The sequence below is a fragment of the Felis catus genome, chromosome A3 (genome assembly GCF_018350175.1).
Source record: "Felis catus isolate Fca126 chromosome A3, F.catus_Fca126_mat1.0, whole genome shotgun sequence".
NCBI lineage: Eukaryota > Metazoa > Chordata > Mammalia > Carnivora > Felidae > Felis > Felis catus.
Window position 1 is genome coordinate 60,204,122 of NC_058370.1, and position 26,969 is coordinate 60,231,090.

General features: G+C 40.1%; 1 protein-coding gene and 1 long non-coding RNA gene across 8 annotated transcripts in view; one reads left to right on the forward strand and one right to left on the reverse strand.

Moving 5' to 3' along the window:
- AFF3 (AF4/FMR2 family member 3) overlaps positions 1-26,969 on the forward strand; it is a 571,747-nt gene that overhangs the window by 415,973 nt on the left and 128,805 nt on the right. For 4 of the 7 annotated variants that reach the window (XM_045054068.1, XM_045054069.1, XM_045054072.1 and 1 more), the window contains one exon: positions 305-358. The exons of the other annotated variants lie outside the window; for them this stretch is intronic. In XM_045054068.1, coding sequence (XP_044910003.1) covers positions 305-358 — 54 coding nt within the window. The remainder of the gene's footprint in view (positions 1-304; positions 359-26,969) is intronic. 7 annotated transcript variants of the gene reach the window in all.
- Positions 1-26,969, reverse strand: part of LOC123384427 — a 31,958-nt gene that overhangs the window by 4,198 nt on the left and 791 nt on the right. The gene's annotated exons all lie outside the window — the stretch shown is intronic.

Consider the following 26,969-nt stretch of genomic DNA (forward strand, 5'->3'; position numbering starts at 1 on the left):
TGCTAATTTCACACAACCCAAAAAGTTGTATACTGTGAAAACAAAAAGATTTTTTAATGGATAAGTACACAAAATAGTGGGTTTTTTTATTTTGAAAAATATAAATATATTATCCATTTGGCCACAGGGGAAAAAAAATCATTTTTCTCCTGGGCCAGTTGCAAAAATGAAGCCAATCTCTGATTTTGTGAGTTTTGTTTTCCTGTTGACAGTTTTGGCTAAAATCCTCACCCCCAAAATTTACTGAGCCCTTTACTATGTGCTAGGAACTATTCTAAGCATCTTACTCATATCATTCTCACAGCTCTCTGGAATGGTTATCCCCATTTACAGATAAGGGAAATGATGCACAGAGAGGGTAAGTAACTTGCCCAGCATCACACAGCTAGTGTGTGACAGCTGGGATTTGAACTCACTCTGATTCCTGAGCCCATGCTTTTAACTATACTTCTATACAATCTCTATTCTGGCTAGTAGACTTCAACATATTTTCAAAATACTGAATATTAATATGTCTTTGAACAAGAGAACACCATTTCTGAATTATGTGTCACCCCTGGGTGTACTTAGATGTTGGAAAATGCAATTGAATTAATAATTAATGTAGTTAAGATCTTTATCTTATCTTTAAATGTCTGGACCATATCAGTACTTTGATCTTCCCTTTCAAAATGTCCAAGAAGTGATCATTTAATTGCATTTTGAAGTATAATTGAATTATATTGTTTTTCCTAATAATCACTGTTACTAACCATGCTAAATTGCCTCAGAGTGGGAACCACAGAGGGAAAATTTATTCAGTGCCTTTGAAAATATTAAATTTGATGTACAAATTTTGAAGGAGAATGATCAATTGAAACTTGAGTATTTGTATGGTTTTGTGGCTGGGCTGAGATCCCATGTTGTCTGAGGGGACCCACTTTGTAAATTCAGGACTTGGGTGATCCAAAGCTGAAACCCTATGGACTTCTTCAGTATCAGGCTGTGGTATGCTCTGTGGGTCTGTTAGTAAAACTTGATGGGTCAAAAATAAACCAATGCCATGGAGAGTTATACCTAGACAAAAAGCATTCATGAGGATAGGAATGGAAATTTCTCTTCTTCCAGTTGTGAATACATGTCTTTGCTAGTTTTTTTTTAATCCCTTCCATTTAACCTCCAAACTAGGATTGCCAGATGAAATACAAGACATGCTAAAATTTGAATTTTAGAGTAACAGTGAGTAATCTTTAGCATTGGTATATCCCATGCGATATTTGGAAATAATTTTTTTAGTATAACTATGTATTCTATAATAATTGGGGCATATATTAAAAATTATTTGGTTTTTTTTTTACCTGAACTTCAAATTTAACTGGACATCCTGTATTTTTTATTTGCTAATTCTAGCAACCCTACCAAACACCGTGTAAATTTAGGTCCAACTGGACTTTAATTTAAATCCATAATTTATCAAAGCAAGATAAGTTGAAGAAGGGAGAGAAAAAAGAAGGGAAAAGAGATAAACAGAAGGACGAGAGAAAGTAAGAATGAATTCTGGCAATCTGCCAAGTAAAATAACTAGCATTTTGCAAGAAAGAAGTCCTAAAACTGAGGTCATAGAATGGAAAAAGTCTGTTTCACAGACTCTTTAGCCTGAATACTGGCCAAAAGAAGGCAGGCATCCTATTAACATCTGAATACCAAAGCTCATCCAGGAATGGAAAGATTTGGAATTTGAAGATCCTTAGCTTCCAGCTTTGTTAGAATACCACAATTCTTTATTAATTGCAAGGAGGATTTTGTTTTTTCAGTGAGATGTGTCAGTAATTCTATATCAAAGAAAGCTAACTAACTTCAGTTTATGTTACTCCGATGCATTTGAAACTTCGCAGATAACCTTTTGTTTGCTTGCCTTGCGCTAAAATGAAAAAAAAAAAAAAACTTTCAGATACCTGATATGGAGAAGAATTTACTCTGTTTAAAAATCACACAGTTCTGCTGTGAAGCGTGAAGATGGCTTTTTTTTTAAGTTAAAAAATATTAACTGACAGCTTCAAGACAGATTTTTTTTTTCTTTAATCTCTAACCAGACAAATTACTAGAAGCAAGAAACCTCTTGCCTTAATCTGGACACGTCACAGACGTGACCCTGTTCTGTAGGAGATGGCTTTTTAACTGTGGATGGGGGAAAATAACCTTTGGAATTTTTAGGATGTTATTACAAGCAAGTTTACTAGTTTTTGACTTACTAAGCCACAGCTGGAGCCAGCCTTCATCGGGGTAAGAATATTTTCATGCTACTATTATATCTTTCGTATTTCAAATGTAGGGTTATTGCATTTTGGGGAATATGGCCTTTGAGGCTTGTACTGTCTGTTGAGTATGCAAATGTGAATGTCCTATAAAAGGGGAGAGAAGCTGACAGTTTCCTTCTGTGCCGTAAATTTAAAGACTCCAACAGATGAGAGTTGGGGCTGCTGGAGCAGGAATTGGATCACACCATCATGTGGGATAAAAGAAAATTTTGTATTTCTTTGAGAGGCATTAAAAGGGCTGGGCTTATGGCCTCCCTCAGAGCCAAGCAACTATGTGCCAGGCTCTCATTTCTGTAATTGTTATCTTGTTGCTGCTGCTTTAAAAAAAAAAAAAAATTGACCAAATGGTGCAAGGATTTTTTCTGACCAAATTAATTATGAATCTGCCTGATAGTATTTTCTTTCAGGTTAGTGAAATAGGAACCATCATTGCTTTTTCTATCACCTTCCCTCCATTCTGCATTTTTGTTTCTTTTATAAGATACCTTGTATCATTAGTTCAGAGAAAGAACAATGTTATTCTGTATATTTTCCCTTAAAGAGACTTCAAAAAATTCAAAGCCAGGCTCTCTCCAAGGAGCCACAGATGGCATCCCTGCAGGCCTGGCTGCCTGTGGAAAGGCACTGAGAAGCCAGAGAGAAACACATCAGTCCACCTGTGACAGCCAGGTTAGGAGCAGATGCCATTTTGATATGAGAAATGTCCAAAGGAAATTGTCAGGTGACGTAAATAACAGATAACCAATTGATACGGTGAATTTCAGTGTTCTGTCCAATTAGTTTATTTTTTCAGTCCAATCTCTTTACCATGCTTCTTAACCAGGGTGTACCTCAGATCATCTGGGGAGCTCTTTGAAATATGAATAGCTGTGCTCTGCAGTCTCAGTTAACCAGTACCTGCCCCTGTGATTCTGATATGCATCCTTGGTTGAAAACCATACTCAGGAGGTCCCATACCCAGCTAACCTTCAGAGCACTGAAAGGGCTTTAAAATGCAGATTCCTGGGCCACTCCACCAGAGATTCTGATTTGGTGTGGCTGGGTTTGGGCCTACAAATATGTATGTTTGAAAAGTTTCACAATTCATTTTAATGATTAGTCAGATTTGGAAACCACCTTTGTCCTAACTGAATCATATTAATTTCATCAAAAAAGCAGTTTTTGATTAAAAAGAAAAATAATCTGGTCGTGTGTACAGTACCTTTGAAACAATACCTATGTTTCCATTGTTTTCACTTCAACTTTTTTCTAGCTTTATCCCTGCCTGCTTCTCTCCCATCTCAGTAGAAGAAATGCCTGATCCTTTTCTCCTCTGGTGCCCCTGACCTCATCTCTTCCCTCCTATCATGTTATTTTCTTAGATGCTCTTCCTACTTGGGCCTATAGCCTGTTCATATTTTCCCAAACAAAACAAACATGGCCACAGCCATCAACCATTGTAGCTACTGAGCTCTCATGGGTTCTTCTCCCTGACTGCTTGTCTACTACTGCCACCTTTGGCAATGTCATTGTGGGCCACCGTGTCACTTGTCACTGGGTGAAACCAGTGGCCCTTTTTGAGTCTATAATTTCCTTGATGTCTTTGCAGCCAGTGACCCACTGATCATGCCCTCTTTGAACCATCTATTCCTTGTCTGCGATCCTACTGTGTTCTCTTGGTTTTCCTAGCAGGGTTCAGGCTTTGGTCTGTTTCTTTTTCTCTGCATCCTTCTTGTAGTGATCTTAATCCATTCCCATAGCTTTAACTCTCATCTCTGTCCAGATGCCTCTCAAATCAAGATCCCTAACTCTGATGTCTTCCTTGAGCTTCTAACCAGTCTTTCCTTCCATCCACTGAGACCCCAAATCCTATATGTTCAGAATCTAATACTCTTCTCCATTCTTTCCCCAGCTCTTTCTCTTATATTACGTACTTTTGCGAACAATGACCCCAAGACTCGAAACTTTGGTTTCTCTCCCATCCTTGGCACCAAAACTCGGTTACTTGCTATATCCTATCAAGTTCTATGCCCACAACTTCTCCTACATAATTCTTTTTCTATACGTCTCCATGCAACCTGAGTTTAGGCCTTCCCTTCTCCCTTCCCTGTCCTCTATAGAAGCCTGGTCTCCCTGCCCCCAGTTTCTTCATTCCATCTATATGATGCTGCCAGATTAATTTATCTAATATATAGTTCTAATCATCCACTTTCTTCTCTAAAACCTTCGATAACTATGTACTACCAAAAACTAAGTTCAAATTCTAAACCTAGATTTTAGAATCTTGTGTGATCTTCCTTCCCTATTTATTTTTCTAGCTTCATCTTCCACATACCTACCCGTAGTCCCCACATACCGAAGGCACCATCTAAACTGGCACTATCCCTCTCTCATGCCCTGGGATCTTTCTTCTACATGCCTTTGTTCATACCACTCTCTCTGCTGAGAGCGCTTTCTTCTAATTATCCTATGAGAGTCTCTCTTGGTTCTAACATGAGATCCTCTTCTACTTCTCCTGTGATAATGCTACACGAGTTTAAGTTCTAGCTTAGTTTCTATCTCTACCATTACACCAAATATGTTGGGTACCTGACTTTGCCTCTAATATATTTCCTTATACTATAATGAATTTATTAGTAATAAATATATGATTCGCATGTAAAATCACTACAAAATGAAAATTCACCTTGGTTATTGCCTGAACATTTTGAAATATGGGTTAGTTGGGTATTAGCACACTGACATAGAAGCAGAGTGTATCCATGATCTAGAACTGTATACTTTTAATCCACTAACTAGGTGAACCCAGGGGCTAGAAAAGCAAGTAAAATACAGGAAACATGATTAGTTGCTTTGTTGGTTTGAATCCAAAGATAGTATAGGATCCAAATTCTGAAAGTCAAGTGGGTCTCCATGGTGAAATCCATACCTTCCAATTCCCAGTACTTCATTTTACCCAATTGCAACCAAAGACATATACTGATGCTGACCTTCTGCCTAGGGCTTTTGTGTTACATCTGAGATCTACCAGAGTAGTTGGCTATATTCTTTTTTTTTTTTTAATTACACCTATGGGCATAAAGGAGGGTGTGTTGTGTAAGATACAATAAGATATTACTGGATACACTAATGGCTCTGAGACCTCAAAGTCACACTGGAAGGTCAGAGACCACAGACCTTGAATATTTCATACTTAAACTTCTAAAACTAGTACAATTCCAGGTGAACAGGTAAATATAGTTTTCATAGTAGAGAGTATAAAGGAACTTAAATAGAGTTAAAATTTCTACATTTCACTCTAAGTGGATACCAATAGGCTGTGATAAGTTATCTATGTGTATGGCAATACTGAGAGCAACCCCTAAGAAAACTATACAAGCATTATACTCAAAAACAAAAATCAAAATGGATCTCTAAAAAATGTTCAAGTAACCCACATGAAGGCAAGAAAAAAAAAAAGAATGAGAAACAAAAGATAAAAACAATGAATAACTAATAATATGGCAGACATAAACCCTAACATATCAAAAATTACATTCAATGTAAATGGTCTAAATACACCAATTAAAATACAGAGATTGGTAGAGTGGATTTTTAAAAAATGACCCAAATACTTACGGTCTACAAGAAACTCATTTCAAACACAGAAAGACACATCATGTAAAAATTAATTTTAAAATTTAGGAATGGCTATATTAATATTTTAAAGGTAGGGTTTAGAGCAAAGAAAATTGCAAGGGACAAAGAGGGAAGTTACATAATGATAAAAGGATTAATCCACCAAAAAGATATACCAACCTGAAATGTATATTTAGAAACAAAAGCACTTCAAAACACATGAAGCAAAACCTGATATTGCTGAAAAGATAAATAGACAAATCTACAATTATAGTTAGGGATTTCAAAACCCCACTTTCAGCAATTAATAGACTATTAGACAGGAAATCAACAATGATATAGAGGGATTGAACAATACCATCAAGCAGTAAGGATCTAGTTGACATTAATAGAACATTTCATCCAACAACAGTAAGAATATACCTTCTTTTCAAGTACTCATGGGACATTCACCAAGATAAGCCTTATTCTGGGTCATAAAACAAACCCTAACAAATTTAAAAGAACTGAAATTGGGGTGCCTGGGTGGCTCAGTCAGTTAAGCGTCCGACTTTGGCTCAGGTCATGATCTCATGGTCTGTGAGTTTGAGCCCCACGTCAGGCTCTGTGCTGACAGCTCAGAACCTGGAGCCTGATTCAGATTCTGTGTCTCCCTCTCTCTCTGCCCTCCCCTGCTCGCTCTCTCTCTCTCTTTCTCTCTCTCTCTCTCTCAAAAATAAACATTAAAAATTAAAAAAAAAATAAAGTGTAAAAGAACTGAAATCATATATAGTATATTCTCTGACCATAACAGAATCAAACCAAAAATAAATAACAGAAAGACGATAGGAAAATCTCCAAACACTTGGAAATCAAACAGCTTACTTCTACATAGCTCATAGGCCAAAGAGGAAATTTCAAAGGAAATTTATAATACACATAAAAAATGACTGAAAATGAAAATACAACATATCAAAGTGTTGTGGGATGCACCTAAAACAGTATCAAGTTGGAAATTTATAGCACTGAATGCTTACATTAGAAATGAGCAAATATCTCAAGTCAATTATCTTAGTCCTACCTTAAGCTAGAAAAAAGAAAAAGCAAAATACACCCAAGACAAGCAGAAGAGAAGAAATAACAAAAATAAGAGCTAAAATCAATGGCATCAGGCACCTGGTTGGCCCAGTCAGTTTGGCATCTGACTTCGGCTCAGGTCATGATCTCACAGTTCACGGTTTGTGAGTTTGAGCCCCACGTCGGGCTCTGTGCTGACAGCTCAGAGCCTGGAGCCTACTTCAGATTCTGTGTCTCCCTCTCTCTCTCTCTGCCCCTCCCCTGCTCACACTCTGTCTCTCTCTCTAAAAAATAAATAAACCTTAACAATTTTTTAAATAAAATCAATGATATCAAAAACAGGAAAACAATAGAAAAATTAATAAGCAAAAAGCTGGTTCTTTGAAGAAATTAATAAAATTCTAGCAAGATTGAAGATAAACAAGAGAGAAAATACAAATAACCAATATTAGGAACAAAACAAGGGGTATCACTGTAAGACCTTGCAGATGTCAGAAGAATAAGGCAATCCTAAGAACATAATTCTACACACATACATCTGACAATTTACACGAAATGGATCAATTCCTTGAAAACCCACAAATTACGAGAACTCAGCCAAGTTGAAATAGTTAACCTGAATAGCCCTATGACTTAAAGAAATTTACTTTGTCATTTAAAAGCTTCCCCCAAAAAAGAAATCTCTAGGCACAGGTGTTTTCACTGAAGAATTTTATCATATATATAAAGAAGAATAAACATTAATTTTGTACAGTCCTTTCCAGAAAAAATTAGAAGGGAGCACTTCCCAAATCATATGAGGCCAATAGTATCCTGATGCCAAAACCAGACAAAAACAAAACAAAACAAAAGAATATTATAGACCAATATCTCTCATGAACTTACAAATTAAAAAAAAATTTTTTAGGGAAATGTTAGCAAGTTGAATCCAACAATGTATAAAAGGAATAATATACCATGACCAAGTAGGATTTATCCCAGGTATGCAAGGCTGGTTCAATATGTGAAAATGAATCCATGTAATGTATTATATCAACAAGCTAAAGAGGAAAATGCATATGATCACATGAATTGACACAGAAAAAGCATTTTACAAAATATAACAACTGTTCATCATAAAAATCCTTGATACACTAGGAATAGAAGGGGCTTCCTCCACCTCTTAAAGAACATGTGCAAAATAGTTAAAGCTAACAGTTAACTTCATACTTAATAGTACAAGAATGAGTGCTTTTCTTCTAAGATCAAGAGCAAGGTCAGGTTCTTTGCTGTCATCACTCTTAATCAATATAACACTGAAAGTTCTAGCCACTGCAGGATGGCAAGAAACTGTCTCTACTTGGAGACAATATGCTTGTCTGTATAGAAAATCCCAAAGAACCTATCAAACAGAACTACCAAATGAGTTCTGGAAGGTTGTATAATATAAGATCAACATGCAAAAATCAATTGCATTGGAGCACCAGGGTGGCTCAGTCAGTTGGGCGTCCGACTTCAGCTCAGGTCATGATCTCACAGTTCGTGGGTTCGGGCCCACATCAGGTGCTGTGCTAACAGCTCAGAGCGGAGCCTGCTTCAGATTCTGTGTCTCCCTCTCTCTCTGCTCCTCCCCTGCTCACACTGTCTCTCTCTCTCTCTCTCTCTCTCTCTCTCTCTCTCTCAAAAATAAATAAATATAATTTTTTTTAAATCAATAGCATTTCTGTATTCTAGTGACAAGTAGAAACCAAAAGAAATATGCAATACCATTTACCGTAGCTTCAAATAAAGGAAAATACTTGGGTGTAAATCTAACAAAATGTGTACAAGGTCTCTGATAAAAATTACAGCATACCGATGCCTAAATGCCTATAATGTTCTCACTTGGTGTCTATAAATGTGTGTTTATTAGCACTGTGAATCAGTCTTTCCTTGCAAAAGAGTGTTAACTCTGATCTGTGGTAAGACTCAGACATTTCTGGGTAAATATGTAAAAGATCAAGTGCTTAAATGGATAAAAATTATTGGTAGCATCTACACTGATACAAAGTTTTCCACTGTCTCAATATCAAAAGCTCAAGAATGCCCAGATTCCCAAAGTGAGTCAGTGCTTGGACTATTTTGCATGAATGTAGTTAGCCAGGATCAACAGTCTTGGAGTTGAGCTTGAGGTGGAATTTCCAAATTTTCAAATGTTTGGTGACAGCCATCCAGCACCCCAATGCTGGGCAGTCCAAGGCATGAGTCACAGGCAGACTCTTGGACAGTCAGTGTGCTGAAGAGATGCCCAGGTTGGCCCCAAAACTCCATTGTTAACAGTACCAGAAGACACATAGCTGCTCTGGGGGCTGGGAAATAAGCTTTAAAAAAAAAAAAAAAAAAAAAAAAACACTGCTAAAACAGTGGTCCAAAGGCAAAGATTAGAGATGCCTGATTTAGAGATTGTTGTTGCATAGATCAAAGTTTTCAAACTGGGAAATGTAGAGATATTCTGGTTCCTAGAACTTTGGGTTAGTTCCAGGAACAAGATAGCAGTGTGCTACTGCCCAATCCTACCAATGATGCACACTTGAAATTCTATTTTGAATGGCCTGGGAATATACAGAGAAGTTTTGGAAAAGGAAAACGCAGACATAAACATCAGAGAATATCATAGATGAGGCCTCATGCTACAGGCAGTAGATAGATACATCAGGAAGTTGCAAGTACACAAAGTCTGGTGTTTGTTTACTGCCTTATTAATGATCATAAAGTAGTGATTTTCAAAGCACTTTCAATTCTGTTACATCACACTGTCTTCAACAACAACCTATAAAGAAGGCAGACTTGGTCTTATTATTCCCGTTTTAAGTATTTAACATCAGAACCAGGAGGACTCAGATCCTCACATTATCGGCTCTGAATACCCAGTAGAGCTGTCAGAGCCCGAAAAGAGTTATCAGAGCCGGGATCCTTGGCATGACCCATTTTTCTCTTGTTTTGATCACAAGGGCCTTTCTACAAGAACAGAATTATCTTGCTTATGAAAAAAAAAAAAGAAAAAGAATTAGCGTTTACAACAGATGTACAAAAACCTAACTCATGATCTTACTTACTGCTCTTCTTACTACATTTGCTCTATAGACCTGAAGCTTGCATATTTTTTCTCTGAAAAAAAAATTCGAGGCTTTTACAGATAGTCTTGTGGTTGGAAAGTCTTTTTTAAGGTAGGATAGGTACAATCTCAAACACACACACACACACACACACACACACACACACACACACGCCACTCCCCATACCCAGAGCAGGGGTGGACAAAAGGTCATCTCATTCACCTGCAGTGTTGCCCAGCTAAGTAGGTGGCGGGACCCTACATGGCATCAAGAATTCTCAAATCTTCAGGAAGCTGATCCAAAATTTTATGGAACTCCTCCTCTACAGCTTTCTCCTACTTCTGTTCTCTGCCTATGAAAAGCCAGATGAATGCCTTTCCCTTGGGGTGGGGAAGCAAAGTCAGGATAAGAGACCTAATGCCTTCAGATCTTACAGGTGTGACAAGGGCTTCACCCCCCCCCCCCCCTTAGGAGAGAGAGATCAAGGAAGAGGAGAGCAAAGGGAGCAGCAAGGCTGGCTGACTGCTTCTCCACAGTCATCAAGAATCCCCCTAGTCCATAGAAATCCCACAGTGTGCTGTGCAGAGCTTTCATTAGTCCAAATTCTGGGCTTCCAGAGACCACATGTCTAGAGCAATATAGTATCACAATAAATATAATGATTCTCTTTTGTGGCAAACTAAATGTGGGCAGACTGGGGATGCATACCCTGGAATGGACCTTTTACATTAAATGTAATACAGAGTTTAAAGAATAGAATCATAAGGTAAACTGGCTTAAAATTGTATACTGTTCAGCTACGATGCAGTGATTTTCACTTCCTGGGCATGAACCACCTGCGTCTTGCCACTATAACATGCTGTGATGTTCATATGAGGAGATGGAGGATGAAACCATATTAATGAAACTTTTTACAGTTCTTCCAAGCAGCCAAGATTTTATGTGATAATATGTCAAAGTGATTTCTTGGGCAATTCATTTGTGAATTTTATCTGCACACTCACACACAAAAAAATCAATTTTGTTTGAATGGGTTTGGACAGCTAACTGTTGTGTGAGGCCATCAGGCTGTGAAGAGTGAGTGTCCCCCATGGGATGGCGATGACTCATGTTCACTAAGTGCCCTGTTGGAGCAGCGTGGGGTGCTTCTCTCACGAGCAAGCTTTTCACAGATTCTAGGGAGTTCTTGGGCCAGGGAAAGAAACTCTGTGATTGATCATCTTTAGTTTTACAGACACTTTATTTCAGCTGCTTCATCAGTTCTCCTATTTTATGGCATTCAGATGCTTGTAAGTGCCCATGAATTCTCAGAATTATACATTACAAATGTAATTTTGAAAAAGCGAAGATATAGTGCTGTTTTGTTAGTTTGAGAAATATTCTGCTTATTAAGGTTGTTGGAAGTAACCATGGTCATTTATAATGAAAAAAGTGGAAGCAGAGATAACCCTCCCTCCTGCATCCTGTGCAGGTATGGAGATGCACGTAAACTCACAGTTTTTACAGGAACATACATTACCTGGATTGTTTTTTCTTTGCAATTTAAAGGCGTGCTTCCAGCCTGCCTCAAGAGCTTTCACTAAAAAGAGTATATTTATGATCATAAAGGTAGGTAGGTACCTAGCATTAATCCCCTGGTTGTTGGTAAGCTAGTGAATTAAATGAATCAAGCTGTATACAGGTAGAAGTATGGAGTGTACCAGGATCCCACCTGGGAGACTCACCCAGGGGGAAGCAGAGTGTGGGGTCTGAGTCACCTGAGGTATGAGGCTGGCCCAGCTGTGACATCTAGAGCTGTGCTGCCCAGTCCAGGAGCCACCAGGCACAGGTGGCCACAGACACTGGAAGTGTGGAGACCCCACCCTGAGATAGTGTCAAGTACACACCAGGTGTCAAACACTTGGTGCAAAAATACGTATATAAACGATCTCAGTAATTTTTATGTTGAAATGACAATATTTGGTGTATATTGGGTTCAATAAATACATTATTAAAATTAAGTTCACCATTTTACTTTTTGTAACATAGCTACTAGCAAGTTTTAAATTCCATAGGTGACTCACATTCTATTTCTGTTAGCGCTGTTCAAGAGAATTGACTGGCATATGGGGTGGGCAAGGAGAGGTCTTATGGAAAGCAATGCAAACAATTTCAAACTGATTACTCTCATTCCTGTCCTAAAAGCCATTGGCTGCCCTATCCAGGGGCTTCTCCCTGGCCGCCTTTGGTAGCTTTGGCACACACTCCATTACATCCTGTGGCCAGCTTCCCTCTCCTCCTCCATTGCCCACCACCCTCCTGCGCCTCTCCCTCCCTCCACCATGGCCCCACACTACTGACAGCTCACATTCTATTGGCCTGAGCAGTTCATTCTATTGGCCTGAGCAGTTCCTCCTCTGACTTCTCACTCATTTGCCCTGAGGTACTGAAAAGAACTAGTCTTTGGTTAACAAGACCATCCTCCTTAGAAGACTTTCCTTTAAAACATCAATCCACAGTCTGTCCCTCAATTCACATATTTTAAAAGCTCTAAAGGCTTGAAGTTAAAAAAAAAAACTCATTTGGTAGAACTGGCTGCAAGCTGTTTTTAACTTTGGTCTCACTTCCTATGACTGTTCATGCAACCACCCCAGACCCTGCCCAGATGTTACAAAGTATGTGATGGAGGCATCAGTTTGCCTTTCTAAAAGGAAGTTCTGGATCCCCAAAACACATCCAGACCTGAGGGTTTCAGATAAGGCATTATGGACCTGAAGCAGTTTTTCCCTCTTATAAGCTGGCTTCCCTCACCCATGTAGGCTGCCTTAAAGACCATCTTCCTTTAAGACAGGCTTAACCAGGTCATTGTGCTCCTAAGACTCCCCTGGCCTCCAGGGCCAGGTCCCAGCTCCGTAACAGCTGCTGGGGCTCCTCATCAGCGGGTATTGATCACCTGCTACACGTAGGCCATCAAACAGGTGCTGAGGGGATTCCATAGACACTTGAAAGTTAGTCTGTGACCTTAAAGAAGGGACATGAAACACCAGGAACTGTAGTGAACAATAGAAGGATTAAATGCAAACATGAGGGAAACCAGCTACAAGTGCAGGCAGAAAAAGAGAAGCAAGAGAGCACAGCAGCATGGGCTGTCTAGTCTCAGGTGGGCTGGACAGCAGGATAGAGGCCGAGGGGTGGGTGGGTCTGGAGCGGAAGAAGTAACGAGAATGCAGTTTCCTGCTCCCACACCTGGATGTCTGTCTTCTCCAGATAGTTAATGGGGTTGGCCTGTTGCCTGCCTTTCCAGTGGGCCCAGGGGACAACCGAAGGATACTGCCTTCTAGAATCAAATGTGTTCCTTGTGTTTTGTCATTTGAACGGATTCCTTAGAAACACATAACCAGATGTTGAAGTTCATTGTTTTCATCCCCGTGTCGGTTAGGTAAGCTGATCGAAGCATGCTGAAATGACAATATTTGTCATAATTTGAGCCCAAGTTAATCTACCAACCCTTTTTTCCCACTCTCCCTCACCTCTGGATTACATGTCAAGTTGCCAGAGGAATTAGTTGTGGTTGCTGGTAGCCCTTCAATCCATTTCCCATTTATGGAGGGCCTACTGTATATAAGACTCTGAGCCTACACTATTAGAATCCCTCATACTTATTCTGTGCTTTAAAATTTGCAGAATGTTTTTGTCTACATTATCTTATTCAGTTGCCCAATAATCTTTTAAGTTGAGATGTATTTTATTCACTCTCAATTTACATTCAGAAGTAGAGGCCTGAAAAGGCCCAGTAATTTACTCAGGGCCATCAAGCTGGTAGGTGACAAAGTTAGAAGTCAAAAATTAACTCCAAATCAGCATGTTTTCCAATACAGTAGTCACCCATTTCCTATATCTCACTGTAACTTGGGTTAAAATATGACATGTTGCACATTTGAAGGTCATTGAATAGGTATGGATGCATGCCCACTACTGGCCCAGAAATGAAACTGTTCTTGCTAGTTCTCAAAACAGTGCTGGCAACTTTCAGCCACTTCATAAATCTTAACAGCTAAGCTAAAGAACACCCCAAATTGGTGAAAGAAATGTTGACCCAGACACATGAAACACCAGAATGGAACAGGGAAGGCAGCAAATAATTTATGAGTTTTGGGGGTGAAAACGACCCAGGGTGCTGGCTGGATCAGTTAAAAGAGCTGCACTCTTGTGGGTTAATGAAAGGGAGATGTAAGGCTTTACTAGATAAATTCCATAGTTATGAAATTACAGTATGTCATATAACCAAATGACAACTTCTGATAATGTCTTCCTGGCAGCACAAATGCTTTTGTGCACATATCGTTTTTTAGATAGTACAATAGTTTGGAGAGAGTGTTTTATTTTCTCTTTTATAGAGAAGGAAATTGAACGTCACTATTACCAGCAGGTCACCAAGCAAGTAAAGAACCCTGGGAAGTAAAGCCAGTACCTTGTCCACCCACACTCAGAGCACCTGGACTCACTCCTCGTGGTTCACACCAACTATGCCCTGTCTTTACACCTGCCACCCAATCAGTGGGGCAAGAGTCACCAAATGGGTCTTCCTTCAGTCAAAATTTGACCTGAGTCCATAAAATCCTTTGAAGGTCTAAAGCACCCATCTCTAATGTCTGGTCTAGAGAGTTCTTAAAATCATCGAGAAGTAAAAAGTATGTATTTACACAGTGAAAAAGACTGCTTTTATATAGGATCCCTTAACATTGGAAATAATGATGCAGCAGGAAACAGAAGAGGTGTTTTGAGTGTTTTTCTTACTGACCAACTTAAGAGTGTATAAATAAGGTACCAAAACTCACTGGCTTTTGAATTCATTCTTTAATTCTTAAAAAAAAAAAAAAGTAAATTAACAACTTTATCTTTGGGTAATAAGGGGAAGATAGAAGTACCTGGTATCACAGGAGAAAGTCTTGTCTGGGAGCACATAATAGCCATTCCCTGGTTATCGCAGAACCAGCAACAAACCTAAGATTTAAAAATTGCAGGTTCCAGGAGGCAATGCCATTTCTGTAACGCCCACCAATGCTATGGTTTTTCTTTGGTTGAAATCACCTTAACGAATATAAAAAGTATAAGTGTTTTTCTCTAATAGAAAAGATTTAGAAGTACTGTAAGTGATGATAATAGATAAATTGTAGTGGCATGTAAACTGTTTCCATATGAAAATTAGGTTTGGGCACACCCAGTATTTGCAACATCTGGGGGATAGAAAGAAAGGTTGTTCCGAGAATCTAACTGAAACATACACAGAGAAAAAGAAAATTTTTCTTGCAGAATCCCATTTAAAGTCACCCATTCTGGGTAACAATGTTAATGTTACTCTCAGTTAATACTGACTTGAGTTGCAATCAGTGATGGAATTTCCATCTCACTGTTTTTGATCCCCCTTCTCCTCTCGTTCTATCACCCACCTGTTTTCTCTGTAACCCCATAGCAGTCTGTTCATTTCCATTTGGTTCACTTGGGGAATCTGTTAATTTGTTAAGCTCCTGCTCTGTTTGGGGCCCAGCACTGGAAATAAGAAACATGGAAATATGGCATGGCCCCTGCTCAAAAGAAGTTCATCCCGCAGGAGGTAAGGCTGGAGCATAAAGAAGGCATTTCAGTGTAAGGTGACAGCAGCTCTGATAAGAGGTGTGCATCCTGACGGGCTCAGAGTCCCCTGCAGCTGCCAGAACAGCCCCAGCCCTAGAAGCTAAGCTGGCTGGACGCTTTCACACTTTCACACTCTTCTGCTGCATTTAACCTGGTACCAGATAACCTGACTCCCCAGAGGACACAAGAGTTTCAAGCACCATCTTGGTCTCACAAGTCTGGAGGAGGGAAGAGAATTACTGGCTCCCAACCAAGACAAATGATCCTTAATGGGGTTCAGAGAAGAGGGGACACCAGGGAAGGGGGATCATCTGGTGGACTTCCTAGAGGAGAAGTTCTTGGAATGGACCCTCAAAGATTGCAGAGGAAGGAGGCCAGGCATTGCAGGTGAGGACACAACATGTAGCACTCCAGGATTTGGTCTTGATCCCTCTTCTCTCACAGAAAACTCCTCCAAAGCCTTTATCTTATCAGCCAATCTTCCTCCTGGCTCTGCATATCCCAGTCAGACCACCGCCTCCAGCCTCCATAGCCTGGTAACCTCTTCCCAACTATTGCTGCTGTGAATCAGATAGAAGAGTAAGAATAAGGAACAGTGATGCTTCAGAAGCAGCTACGAGCAAGGGACAAGCAGAATTCTCTGTCCTGCCTCCCTGGCCACAGGGGCCACCATGCAGATGGGAGACCTCAGCAAAGGCCAGAACCAGAGGTAGCAGTTAGGGCTTTTCTCTGCCTTGGGACTTAGTGCTGCAGGGAAAGAGTTAACAGTGGGATTTGGCAGGAGGAGGGCTCAACCCAGAGGAGGTGGTGGGGGCCAGGGCAGAGGCCACACCTTCCCTGTGTTCCAGCAAAGCCCTGACCTTGCCACTCTGTCAGGCTTAGCTGCCAACCCTGGAGGCTAACAACTAGTCACTGCTTCCAGAAGCTCTACCAAGAAGGGCAAGAAGGCTGTTCAGAGGAGTCCTTGACACCTTCCACATTTTAGATCATTTTAGTCAACTACATGAACTTAGCCCTTCCTGGGCCCTAATCACTAATTCAATATCCTCCTGAAATAAGACATCCCCCAGAATGAATTTCTACCTTCTATCCAACAGCCCTCCTACTGGGGGAGCTTTTCCGTTAAGTTCATTTTTCTCTTGATCCTATCACCTGCTCACAGGCTCTCTCACTGATGGCACGGTGGCCATTTGCTTTTTCACAGTGCTATTTCCTGGCAGGAGGGAAAAGTGTCTGAAGATACTTACCTGAGGCCCCTACCTTCCTGCACAGGTTTTCCTCTGAAGAAAGAGTTGGGGTGCCACCACTACCACTGACAGTTTATAAACCACTGGTCTCGATTATCCCCAAAGCCTCTTCACCTCTAAAATCACTTTTAAGAGGATTTTCCTGACGCATAAGCTCATTTATGGTCTGATCCCTCTGACTGTGGTCCTGAGTGAAGGATTCCTTTGGGGAAGGCAGCTCAGAGAAAGCAGGGAAATGCCCCAGCTTGTACACCAGGTGGGGACAAGGGTACAGGAGCATCAGCTACACTGATGTGTTTGGATGCTCCAAAATAACACTGTCCCAAACTGCAGGCCACAGAAGTTCAACAGGTACATGCATTTTGGGCAGAGCTTTATTATGGTGTTTGTATTTTTCATGAAAATAATTTGGTCACAGATGCATTGAAAAATGCTGTATGGAGCTCTTGGTGCACAAATGAGACCAAATTTCCCCAGAACATCAACTCAGCATGGGAAGAGTGAGCAGTGACTAGACACAGCCTAGTTTGGAGACCAGGCTTGGTAATTAGGCAACCTGAGAATTTTCTAGAGCAGGGAGTGTGTTACAGGTGGGAGGTGAGGAAGTCCTGGTCAAGATTGGTTGGTGAAGAAAAAGAAAAGGCAGGGAGGGAGTCTCTTGGCATCAGCTTCCTAAGGGACTGGTCCTCTAGGCCCCACACAACATCGAAGCAAAGTTAGGTAAGTCCCTTTAACACATATTCCTTACATACTGTTGTCATTGCCTCTTGTGCCCCACACCAAGACATTCAGACGGAATGTTCCCAGTTCACCTGGCACTGCACCCACATTGGCCTCTTTCTCCTTCCCCATATGGCTCCTCCTGGCCCTCCCTGTCCTTCCTTCAAAAGAAGGAAGCTCCACTGTGCCTGCATAGAAACTCTTCAAAACACAATTTTAATCTTTTTTTAAAAAAATATTACCTTGTATTAAGATAACTTTAACCAAAATACATTTGTCAAAAGCCAGATTTTGACTGGGAAAAGATCTGGATAAAAAGTAGCATACACTACCCAGTCATTTCCTGCAAGAATTTTAGCAGCAGCACATGGCCATTAGCCTTGCACTTTTTATTTCATAAACAGCTGCAGAGTCATTTGAGGCCCTGGGATTCTCCAGTTTCTGAGCCCTTCCGTTGCTGCTCTGATCCTGGAGTAGACAAATTTGCCCAGCCACTTTCTGTTTTTGAAGTTAATAGACAATGAGCTCTAAAAAGTGTGGTTATTATAAATTCAAGAGCTTTTTAAGGTAAACTTTTATATAACTTATCTCAAGCTCATTTTTCAGCCCTCTAAAGATAGACTTTAAGATTTTAAGTGTATTCCATTCCATTTGTAGTCATGGATCAAGTTCTTCTGTGCAGTGTTGCAGGTTTTGTCTCTTATTATGGAGGCATGTGTGCTTATGACTTTTCATTAAGTAAATATTTGTGTGCCTCAGGCACTGGGGACACAGAAAGGAGTGAGTCTGACACTTCCTTCAAGGAGCCCATGAGTCAGGTAGATGACAGTCTGAAGACAGATAATTACACTATAGTGTGGGCAAATGTGCTATTAGACGGTGTACAGAAGAGTGTAATTAACTAAGGTCATTGAGCATCAAGACGATATGCCCTTTGGGGTGGCATTTGAAGGGTGAATAATAGATGAAAACAGGGAATAGAAAGAAAGGCATTTCAGGCAGGAGAGGTGGAGGCTGAGATTCTGACAAGTGTAACTATATATAGTTTGCATTGTTCCAGTATTGATTATAAGGGCTGGGACAGGCTAACAACTGCAGAGAGCTGAGGCCAGGCCATGAAGTGCCTTGTCGTCCCTAACAAGCAGCAGGTACTATGGATTTAGATTTTAGGTGGATTGCAACAAGATGGGCAATAGAACCTGGAGGAAAAACTGGAGGGAGGAAGTTAGGACTATTACAGGGGTACCAGAAGTGTGAATTAAAGCAGTACTATGAGGGATGGAGGAAGATGGGTTCAAAAGAAAACTTAGGACATTGAACACATACCTCTAGGAGTTTTACTGTCTGTAAAGAGGGCAGGGAGAAGTCAACAACCATGTGCACATGACCTGGTGGGTAATAGTATCATGGACCTGGACATATAATTCAGCAGTGCATGTTGGATTTTAGGTGGGGAGGTGAGAGGGTTCTGGTTTTAGGCAAATCATAGAGGCACATCCAAGTGGAGATTCATTTATTTTCTCAGCAAACATTTGTTATGTGGTTATTCTATGCCAGGCATTTTGTTGGATGCCAAAGATGCCCTATAGGATAAAATGTGGTCTCTGGCCTTCAGGAAGCCATAGTGTGGAAATGCGAGGGTGCACTTGAGCCTAGGGAACTGGCTCTTGGAGGATGAGGTCATAGATGTCATCCTCAGCAGTAGATGAGGTAAGAAGGCGTAGAAGAGAATAGAAACTGAGGACAGGATCCTACGGTAACATCAACTTCTGAAGAGTGGCAAAAGGAAATGGGAAGTCAAAGGTAAAGAGAGCCTTAAGGACCAGAGAAACTGTGCAAGAAGCATTTCAAGGAAGGAGTGGCACATGAATGTGGCATAAATCAGTGTGAGCAAACAAGACAAACAGAGATGTCTGGTTCATTTGACAATTGAATGTCCCTGATAGCCTTAGTGTATACATATGAATATGCAGATACCTGTCATTTGGAAAGAATTCTGCTCTTGCTGATCAAGAATCTGAATGCTTTATTAGGACTTAAAATGTCTTTTTGGCCAGAATTTAACCACTTTGCACAGGTAATGACAAGCCTTTGATTTATGCCTATAGCAATCACTGGCAACACATTGTGACTCTGTCCCTTGGTTCTATCTATAGAGTGTCTATAGGACTACTCAATCCAATACTTTTTATGTGATTAAAAAATAGTTTACTAGGGGCACATGGGTGGCTCAGTCAGCTAAGCGGCCAACACTTGATCTCAGCTCAGATCTTGATCTCAGGGCTGTGAGTTAAAGCCCCATGTTGGGCTCCACACTAGGTGTGAAGCCTACTTAAAAAAAAAAAAGAAAGAAAGAAAATAAAAGAAAGAAAGGAAAGGAAATAGGAAAGAAAAGAAAAGAAAAAATATACATTAAAAAAAAACAGTTGACTAATGTTGGATTATAACCCAATACAGAAAGTAAATATGTGAGAGTCCATGCTGATATAAGTAAATGATTGAATAAATAAAGGAGTGAATAAGCACATTTCTTGTACAGAATAATACCAAATAATATCTATAGATACTGCTCCTCAAGGAAGTGGAATGTAAATCTCTACCCCTTAAGCATGAATTTTCCTTAGGGACTTCCATGTGGAGTCTGGAAAGAGGGGGAAAAGAATAACTTTACAGTGGATAAATCTGACAAACACAATTTTAGCCAAGTGATGCCAAGCTTAACATCATAAGTGATAAGTCATGTTGATAACGTGCACCCTTGACATGATGGAACAAGAATGGCACTTTACCTCTGGACTCTTCCTCCCCAGAACCCTAACCTCATCATGAGAAAAATATCAAACAATCCAAATTGTGGGACATTCTACAAAAAACATGGCCAACACTCCTCAAAGTGGTCAACATCATCAAAAACAAAGCAAGACTGAGAAATTGTCATAGCCGAGAAGAAGAACCTTAAGGAGACATGACAACTGAATGCCACATCTGTCTATCCCAGAGGGGATCCTGAACATGCTGCATGAGAAAGGAGCCACAAGCCTTGGGATAGGGAGATGGTGCACCTAAAATGGTAGAGGTTTCCAAAGACAATAGTACATCTACTTCACAGTGTGTCTAGTATTGGTCCTGAGCTCAGTTGATTCTCTACCATTCTAATGAAAAACTGTGGACCAGGACTCTTGACCCATCTAAAATTGGAAAATCAGAAAGTCTACATTGGACTGCGGCCCTACTTCTCTTCATCCCTACTCCTGTGCTCTGTCAATGAATAGACCCACCTAGGCAGGATTTACACCATGACCTCTAGGATAGTGACTACATTTATCATGATCATTACTGGTCATTTTCATAAGTAGAACAAACGTTACTCTACAGTCACATTCTGTTTCAAAAATATGCACTACCACTTAAAATTTTTCACATGAATTATTTCCTTTGCACTTGAGATTCCTTTCTGCCACATGAAAGTCAAATAGATGAATATGTAAAAAGTTGGGTAGGCAACAACTTGATTCTGCAGTTTTACTCTTTTTTACTTAAACCCAAAATACACCTGACCTAAAACTATAAGAAAATGCTGAAACTTTTTTGTGGTGTGGCCCTGACTGATGCTTGTGACCCTGTTTCCAGTTCAGTAAATGGAACCATCCTCTACAATAGGTATGGCAGGGTTTAATGTGCATGGGATGTTTGATACATTCTGTATCACTATGAGCAGAACAACTCCCATAAGGATGTATTTGGTGGATAGAGATGCATGTTGAATGGGTAACTGTTTCCCATTGCAAAAACCAGTTGTGCATACCTGAAAATGAGTTTAGACAATTTAATATATTTGCCTAACTTTCAACCCTATTCACTTTTTTAAAAAAGTAGTGTATTAGTCCTGGTGTATATGAGATCTTTTTTAATGAATAGCTAATAGGATGCTTTTTCTCTAATATGGAACATGGATGTCCTTTTCTTCTCTTTACATTTAAATGATCAGTTTATTGTTGTTTGTGGCATTTAGTGGATTTAGTGGGGGATTTAGTGTGGGTTAGTGGATTTAGTATAAAAGCCTGCAGCCACCAATGAGCATCTGACTTCAACTCAGGTCATGTTCTCTCTCTTTGTGAATTCGAGCCCCACGTCAGGCTTGCTGCTCTCTGTGCAGAGCCTGTTTTGGATCCTCTGCTCCCACCCACCCTCCCTTCCCCTCACCCACTCATGCTTTCTCTCTTTCAAAAATATATTTTTAAAACAAAGCCTGCATCTAGTCACAGGTAGCCAGAAGTCCTGAGGGCACATGTTCCAGGGACTGGACAACTTGGGGTGAGGGATTGGCTGGATCTCTGCAGTATCCAGGTCTGGCTTGGTTCCCTCCACAGTCACAGAAACCAGAATAGTCATCTAGGTCCACATAGCATAGGACAAGGTTGTTAAAATTTGGTGATGAATCTCAAATTACCTGTGGGTATCCTGAACAAAGAGGCAGATGCACAGGGAGGAAGCAACTAAATGAACAAGGTGAAGAACAATTAGGAACTATTGACTTCAGGCATAGGACAGGTGTCTCTCCCACTCCGGTTAATACCGATATAGTCTATACAGTGGACTGTGTCCCTCACATGAATGTACATTGGGAAGGACGTCAGAGAACTTGTAGTGGACACAAGAGAGAAATACAGAGATGCTTCAAAGCCTGGAGAATAAAACTTATGAGGAAAAATAAAAGGGGCCAGGATTGTCTGACAAAGAAAGAAGACGGTTATTTGTGCTCCCACTGCTTATCAGTTTCCTAGGTTTACTGATCTGACTTTCCTTCCAATAAGCAGTGAGCCACTTGAAAGCAAAGACTTTTTCAACTTTATATCACTAGCACCTAGAATACCCTTGGCTCTTTGGAGATGGTCAATAAATTAAGGAGTTTATGTTCTCTGTTAGAAGAAGGGAATGGACTTAAATTATCACATGCAGATTGTTACAAGACGGAATGGGTAATAAAATACCAATAATAATACTGAATATGTATTAATTATTGTGTATCAGGCACTGCAAAATGTTTTGTGCATTTTCCCCATATAATTCCCACAATATTCCTGGGAGGTAAACATTCTTATTTTTATGTTTTAAAGATAAGAAAACTGGGGCGCCTGGGTGGCTCATTCAGTTAAGCATCCAACTCTTGGTTTCAGCTCAGGTCATGGTCGTACAGTTGTGGGATCAAGCCCCACATCAGGTTCCACACTGGCATGGAGCCTGCTTAAGATTCTCTCTCTCCCTCTCCCTCTGACCCTACCCCACTCATGCATGCTCTCAATCTTTCTCTCTGTCTCCCTTTCTCTCTCTCAATAAATAAATAAGTAAATAATAAAATTAAAAAATAAAGATGAAGAAGCTGAGACCGAGCAATTCTAGGTTCTCTGCACAAGGATGCACAGCTAGAATGTGGCAGGGCCTGAATATACATCAATAAACCAGGCTTTCTGACTTCAGAGTTCATGCTCCTAATTACCATACGTGTAAGTCAGAGTTTGATCTGGGAAAGAGAAACCACTCTAGGTATTTTAAGTAGAAACACACTTAAGATAAGGCATTAGTGGCTTCCAAATGCATCAGGAGGGTTAGGGTAGTTATAGGCACGGAGCCACCAGGAAATCAGTAAAAGCCAGAGTTACGGAAAGGTGCTAACAATAACCTCAGATGTCTGCAGCACCTACAGGTGCCAGAATGCCTGGAAGCTACTGACAGCACATCTGCCATCTGCTGAAGCTTATGTACGGCTTTCGCTGACCTGGGAGCATCAATGGCTTCCATTGCTCTTTAACCTTCTGAACCCTATTCGATGCTTCTCGCTGGTGACATCAAACCCAAAACCTCTGCAGGCAGGGAATGTAGTTCCCAGGCCTCTAGCACCTGTGGTACTGGGTAGTGCTTTAAAGGGGAGCTGAGATGTCAACCAATAGACAACCCAGCACACTGTGTTATTTTGTCTTGGAGTTTGGGGACTCCTCCTGAGAACTTGAAAGACAGGATAACCTATAACCTTCTTATTTCCTCCCAGGGGCTGAAGAAAAGGCCAGAAAATAATCTCAGGTGCCCCAGCATTGTCCATGGCTTCTGAAAACAACCACTGAAGAATTCTAAAACACTAACAATAATTCCTTAACTCATTAGTATTGATGGGTTTGTCCCTTATCTTAGGCATTGAGGAAAACACACCTCTCCCTTGGAAGCTTTCTTATTCAAATGCAAGGGGAGGGGAAAGCTGGAGCCAGAAGAGTTGACAAGCAGCCCTATATAGTGCTTTAATTCTGTTCAGTTAGAGAGATGTGAAGAATTCCGTCCTGTGAATTGGAGATGGTCCCAATGAGAAGGTGATCGTTCACTTGGAGTTGAGGCCGTGGTTTTTAACCCTGACTGAACAGTAAATTCATCTGGGCTGTCTGTCAAAAACACTGATGCCCATGCCCAACCCAAGACCAGTTAAATCAGATTCTCTGGGGATGAGGCCCATGAATCAGTTTTTTCTTTCCCCTGTATCTATCTATTTCACTCATCTTCTAACCCACCTCTTCCCCTCTACCACCAGTTTGTTCTCCATATATAAGTCTAATTTTTTGTCTCTTTTTTTCTTCAGTTGTTTTGTTAAATTTTGCATATGAGTGAAATCATGGTATTTGTCTTTCTCTGTCCAATTTATTTCATTTACATTAGATCCTTTAAATCCATCCATGTTATCACAATGGCAATATACCCTTCTTTTTATGACTGACTAATATTCCACTATATATATATATATGCACCACATCTTTTCTATCCATTCATCTATCAGTGGACACTTGGATTACTTCCATATCGTAGCTATTGTAAATAATGCTGCAATAACATAGGGGTGCATGTATCTTTTTGTATTAGTGTTTTCATTTTCTTTAAATAAATACCCAATAGTGAACTTACTAGATCATCTGCTAGTTCTTTTTTTAATTTTTTGAGGAACCTCCATACTGTTTTCCACAGTGGCTGCACCAGTTTGCATTCCCACCAACAGTTCATGAAGGTTCCCTTTTCTGTACATCCTTGCCAACACCTGTTATTTCTTATCTTTTTGATTCTAGCCTTTCTAACAGGTGTAGAGTAATATCTCGTTTTGATTTTGATTTGCATTTCCCTGATGATGAGTGATGTTCAGCATCCTTTCATGTGTCTGTTGGCCCTTTGTGTGTCTTCTTTGAAGAAATGTCTATTCAGGTCTTCTGCCCATTTTTTAATTGGATTATTTGTTTTTTGGTGTTGAGTTGTATAAGTTCTTTATATATTTTGTATATTAACTCCTTATCAGATATATCATTTGCAAATACCTTCTCCCATTCAGTAGGTTGCCTTATGATTTTGTTGATGGCTTCCGTCACTGTGCAAAAAGAATCAGTATTTTTTAAAGCACCTAAAGTAATGTTAACCACATCATTGAAAAACCCTTACGAGGCTTTGCAATTGCCAGGGTGCTTTCACCTTATTTTCTCATTTGAATCAACTATCATCCCATTTTATTAATGGGTAAACTAAAACTTCAGAATTTAGGTCCAGAACTATTGAAGACATGCAGCTCTTCTGACTCTTGTCCAGGTGTGTGTTATATAGTGGTTCCCAAACTTTGCTATAAATCAGAATCACCTAGGAGGCTTTTAAAAACATGGCTGCCCAGATCACACCCCTGTTACATAAGAATGTGGGGGTGGTATTCTTCAAAGATCCCAAGTGATTCTGATGTGCAGTAAAGTTTAGAAACCACTGTGTTATGCCATACACAGGCAACATGTGAGGTTGGTATCACTTAAAGTGCACTCATTTGCTAATTATGAGATTATGCTTGGTTCTCTTTTCTAATTCTAACAGTTTATCAGTTCAAATAAATCTCTCAATTAGGGACACTTAGCAGTTAACCTATTAATAACAATAGCCACAAAAATGCAAAAACTGGCATCATGAACCAAAGAACAAATCTTAACCTACTGGATGTGTAACCGTTTTAGGTTCAGTGTGTTCTTATTGTCAAAAGTTATCAATTAAATAAGCTAAACATTAGTTAGCAAACAGAATAGGCAACCAGCTTATTAATTTATTGACAACCAATTAATATTCAACATCACAAACATAAGCCATGTATGTGCATATCTCATTTCTCCTCTGGTTAGGTGTAAACATTCCCCTGCATAGAGGGTTAAATAAAGAAATACCCATCATCGAATCTATGCAGCCAAGAAAACTTTATGTTCCCAGTCAGGGTCCTCTGACCTCTCTTCTGGTATCTACCTGGAAAAGGATCTTATTCTTTCACATGCTGTACTTGAATTTACTCAGCCTTAGAAATTGAATCCTCTAAAACCGAGGACACCAAGTTCAGAAACTAATTTTCTAGAAGTCCTTGTAACAGACACGGATAGGAATTTTGAAACTGTCTTTGAGGAGAGAGCTTTTCTCTATTAAAGTGCTATTTCTAAAGCCACGGTTGTTTTTTGATAGAAACGATAGAGTCCACACGGCCCTTTTCTCCTGGACTTGTTTCAGGAAGGAGCAATTTTAAAGTCTGATGTGTTCACGTTCACAGAATGCTTCATTATAACTGTGGCGTACATTGCCCTAAATGGAAAAGATGGAGCATTTTCATACTTTCATGGTCACACGAACTGTGTGAACATCCATGAGATAGATGTTCAAGGAAAACGGGCCCAGCTTTCTATTTCTCCTAGACGGAGAATTCCCTCTGGGCCACTCAGCGTCCCGAGCTAGAACTGCAATTCCAAGTGGGAAAAAAAAAAAAAAAAAAAAACAACCAGCACACTTTTAAAAATATACAACTTAAAAAAAAATCTAGAATTCTTTAAATAACTTTTGGGAGCTGTGTCTTTACTATATCTAAGAGAAGCGGGTATGTCAGAGCAACAAGGGTAGACGTCCCTTGCACAGTCAGCCTTTGACAAGGTGTATTTGCAAGGCTGCCCACTGTTCTGGTTTCCTAGGCCATGGCTCCCAAACACATTGCCCTGAGCATACCCCTCTTGTGGGCCACCTGCAGCTTTGTGCAAGGTTCTGCCTTCCAGTTCTTCTGTGAAGCCAAAAGCTTACATGTAATTAGCATCATCAGAATTAGAAGCAGAATGGGTCCCTGAAACATTTAGCTGACACAAAATGGACCTCTGGGATTCCAGTCTCCACCAAGGGTAGTCAGTGGGGGCTACACATTTATGATGATTCTAACCAAAACCTTCCCTTTCTCCTCCCTCAGTTCCTTCACATGCTAAGTTACCAGGATCTTTGCCTTCATAGGCTTGTTCCGTGCACCCTGTCAGGTGCAGGCAAGAAGTGTTAGAGATTGACATCTG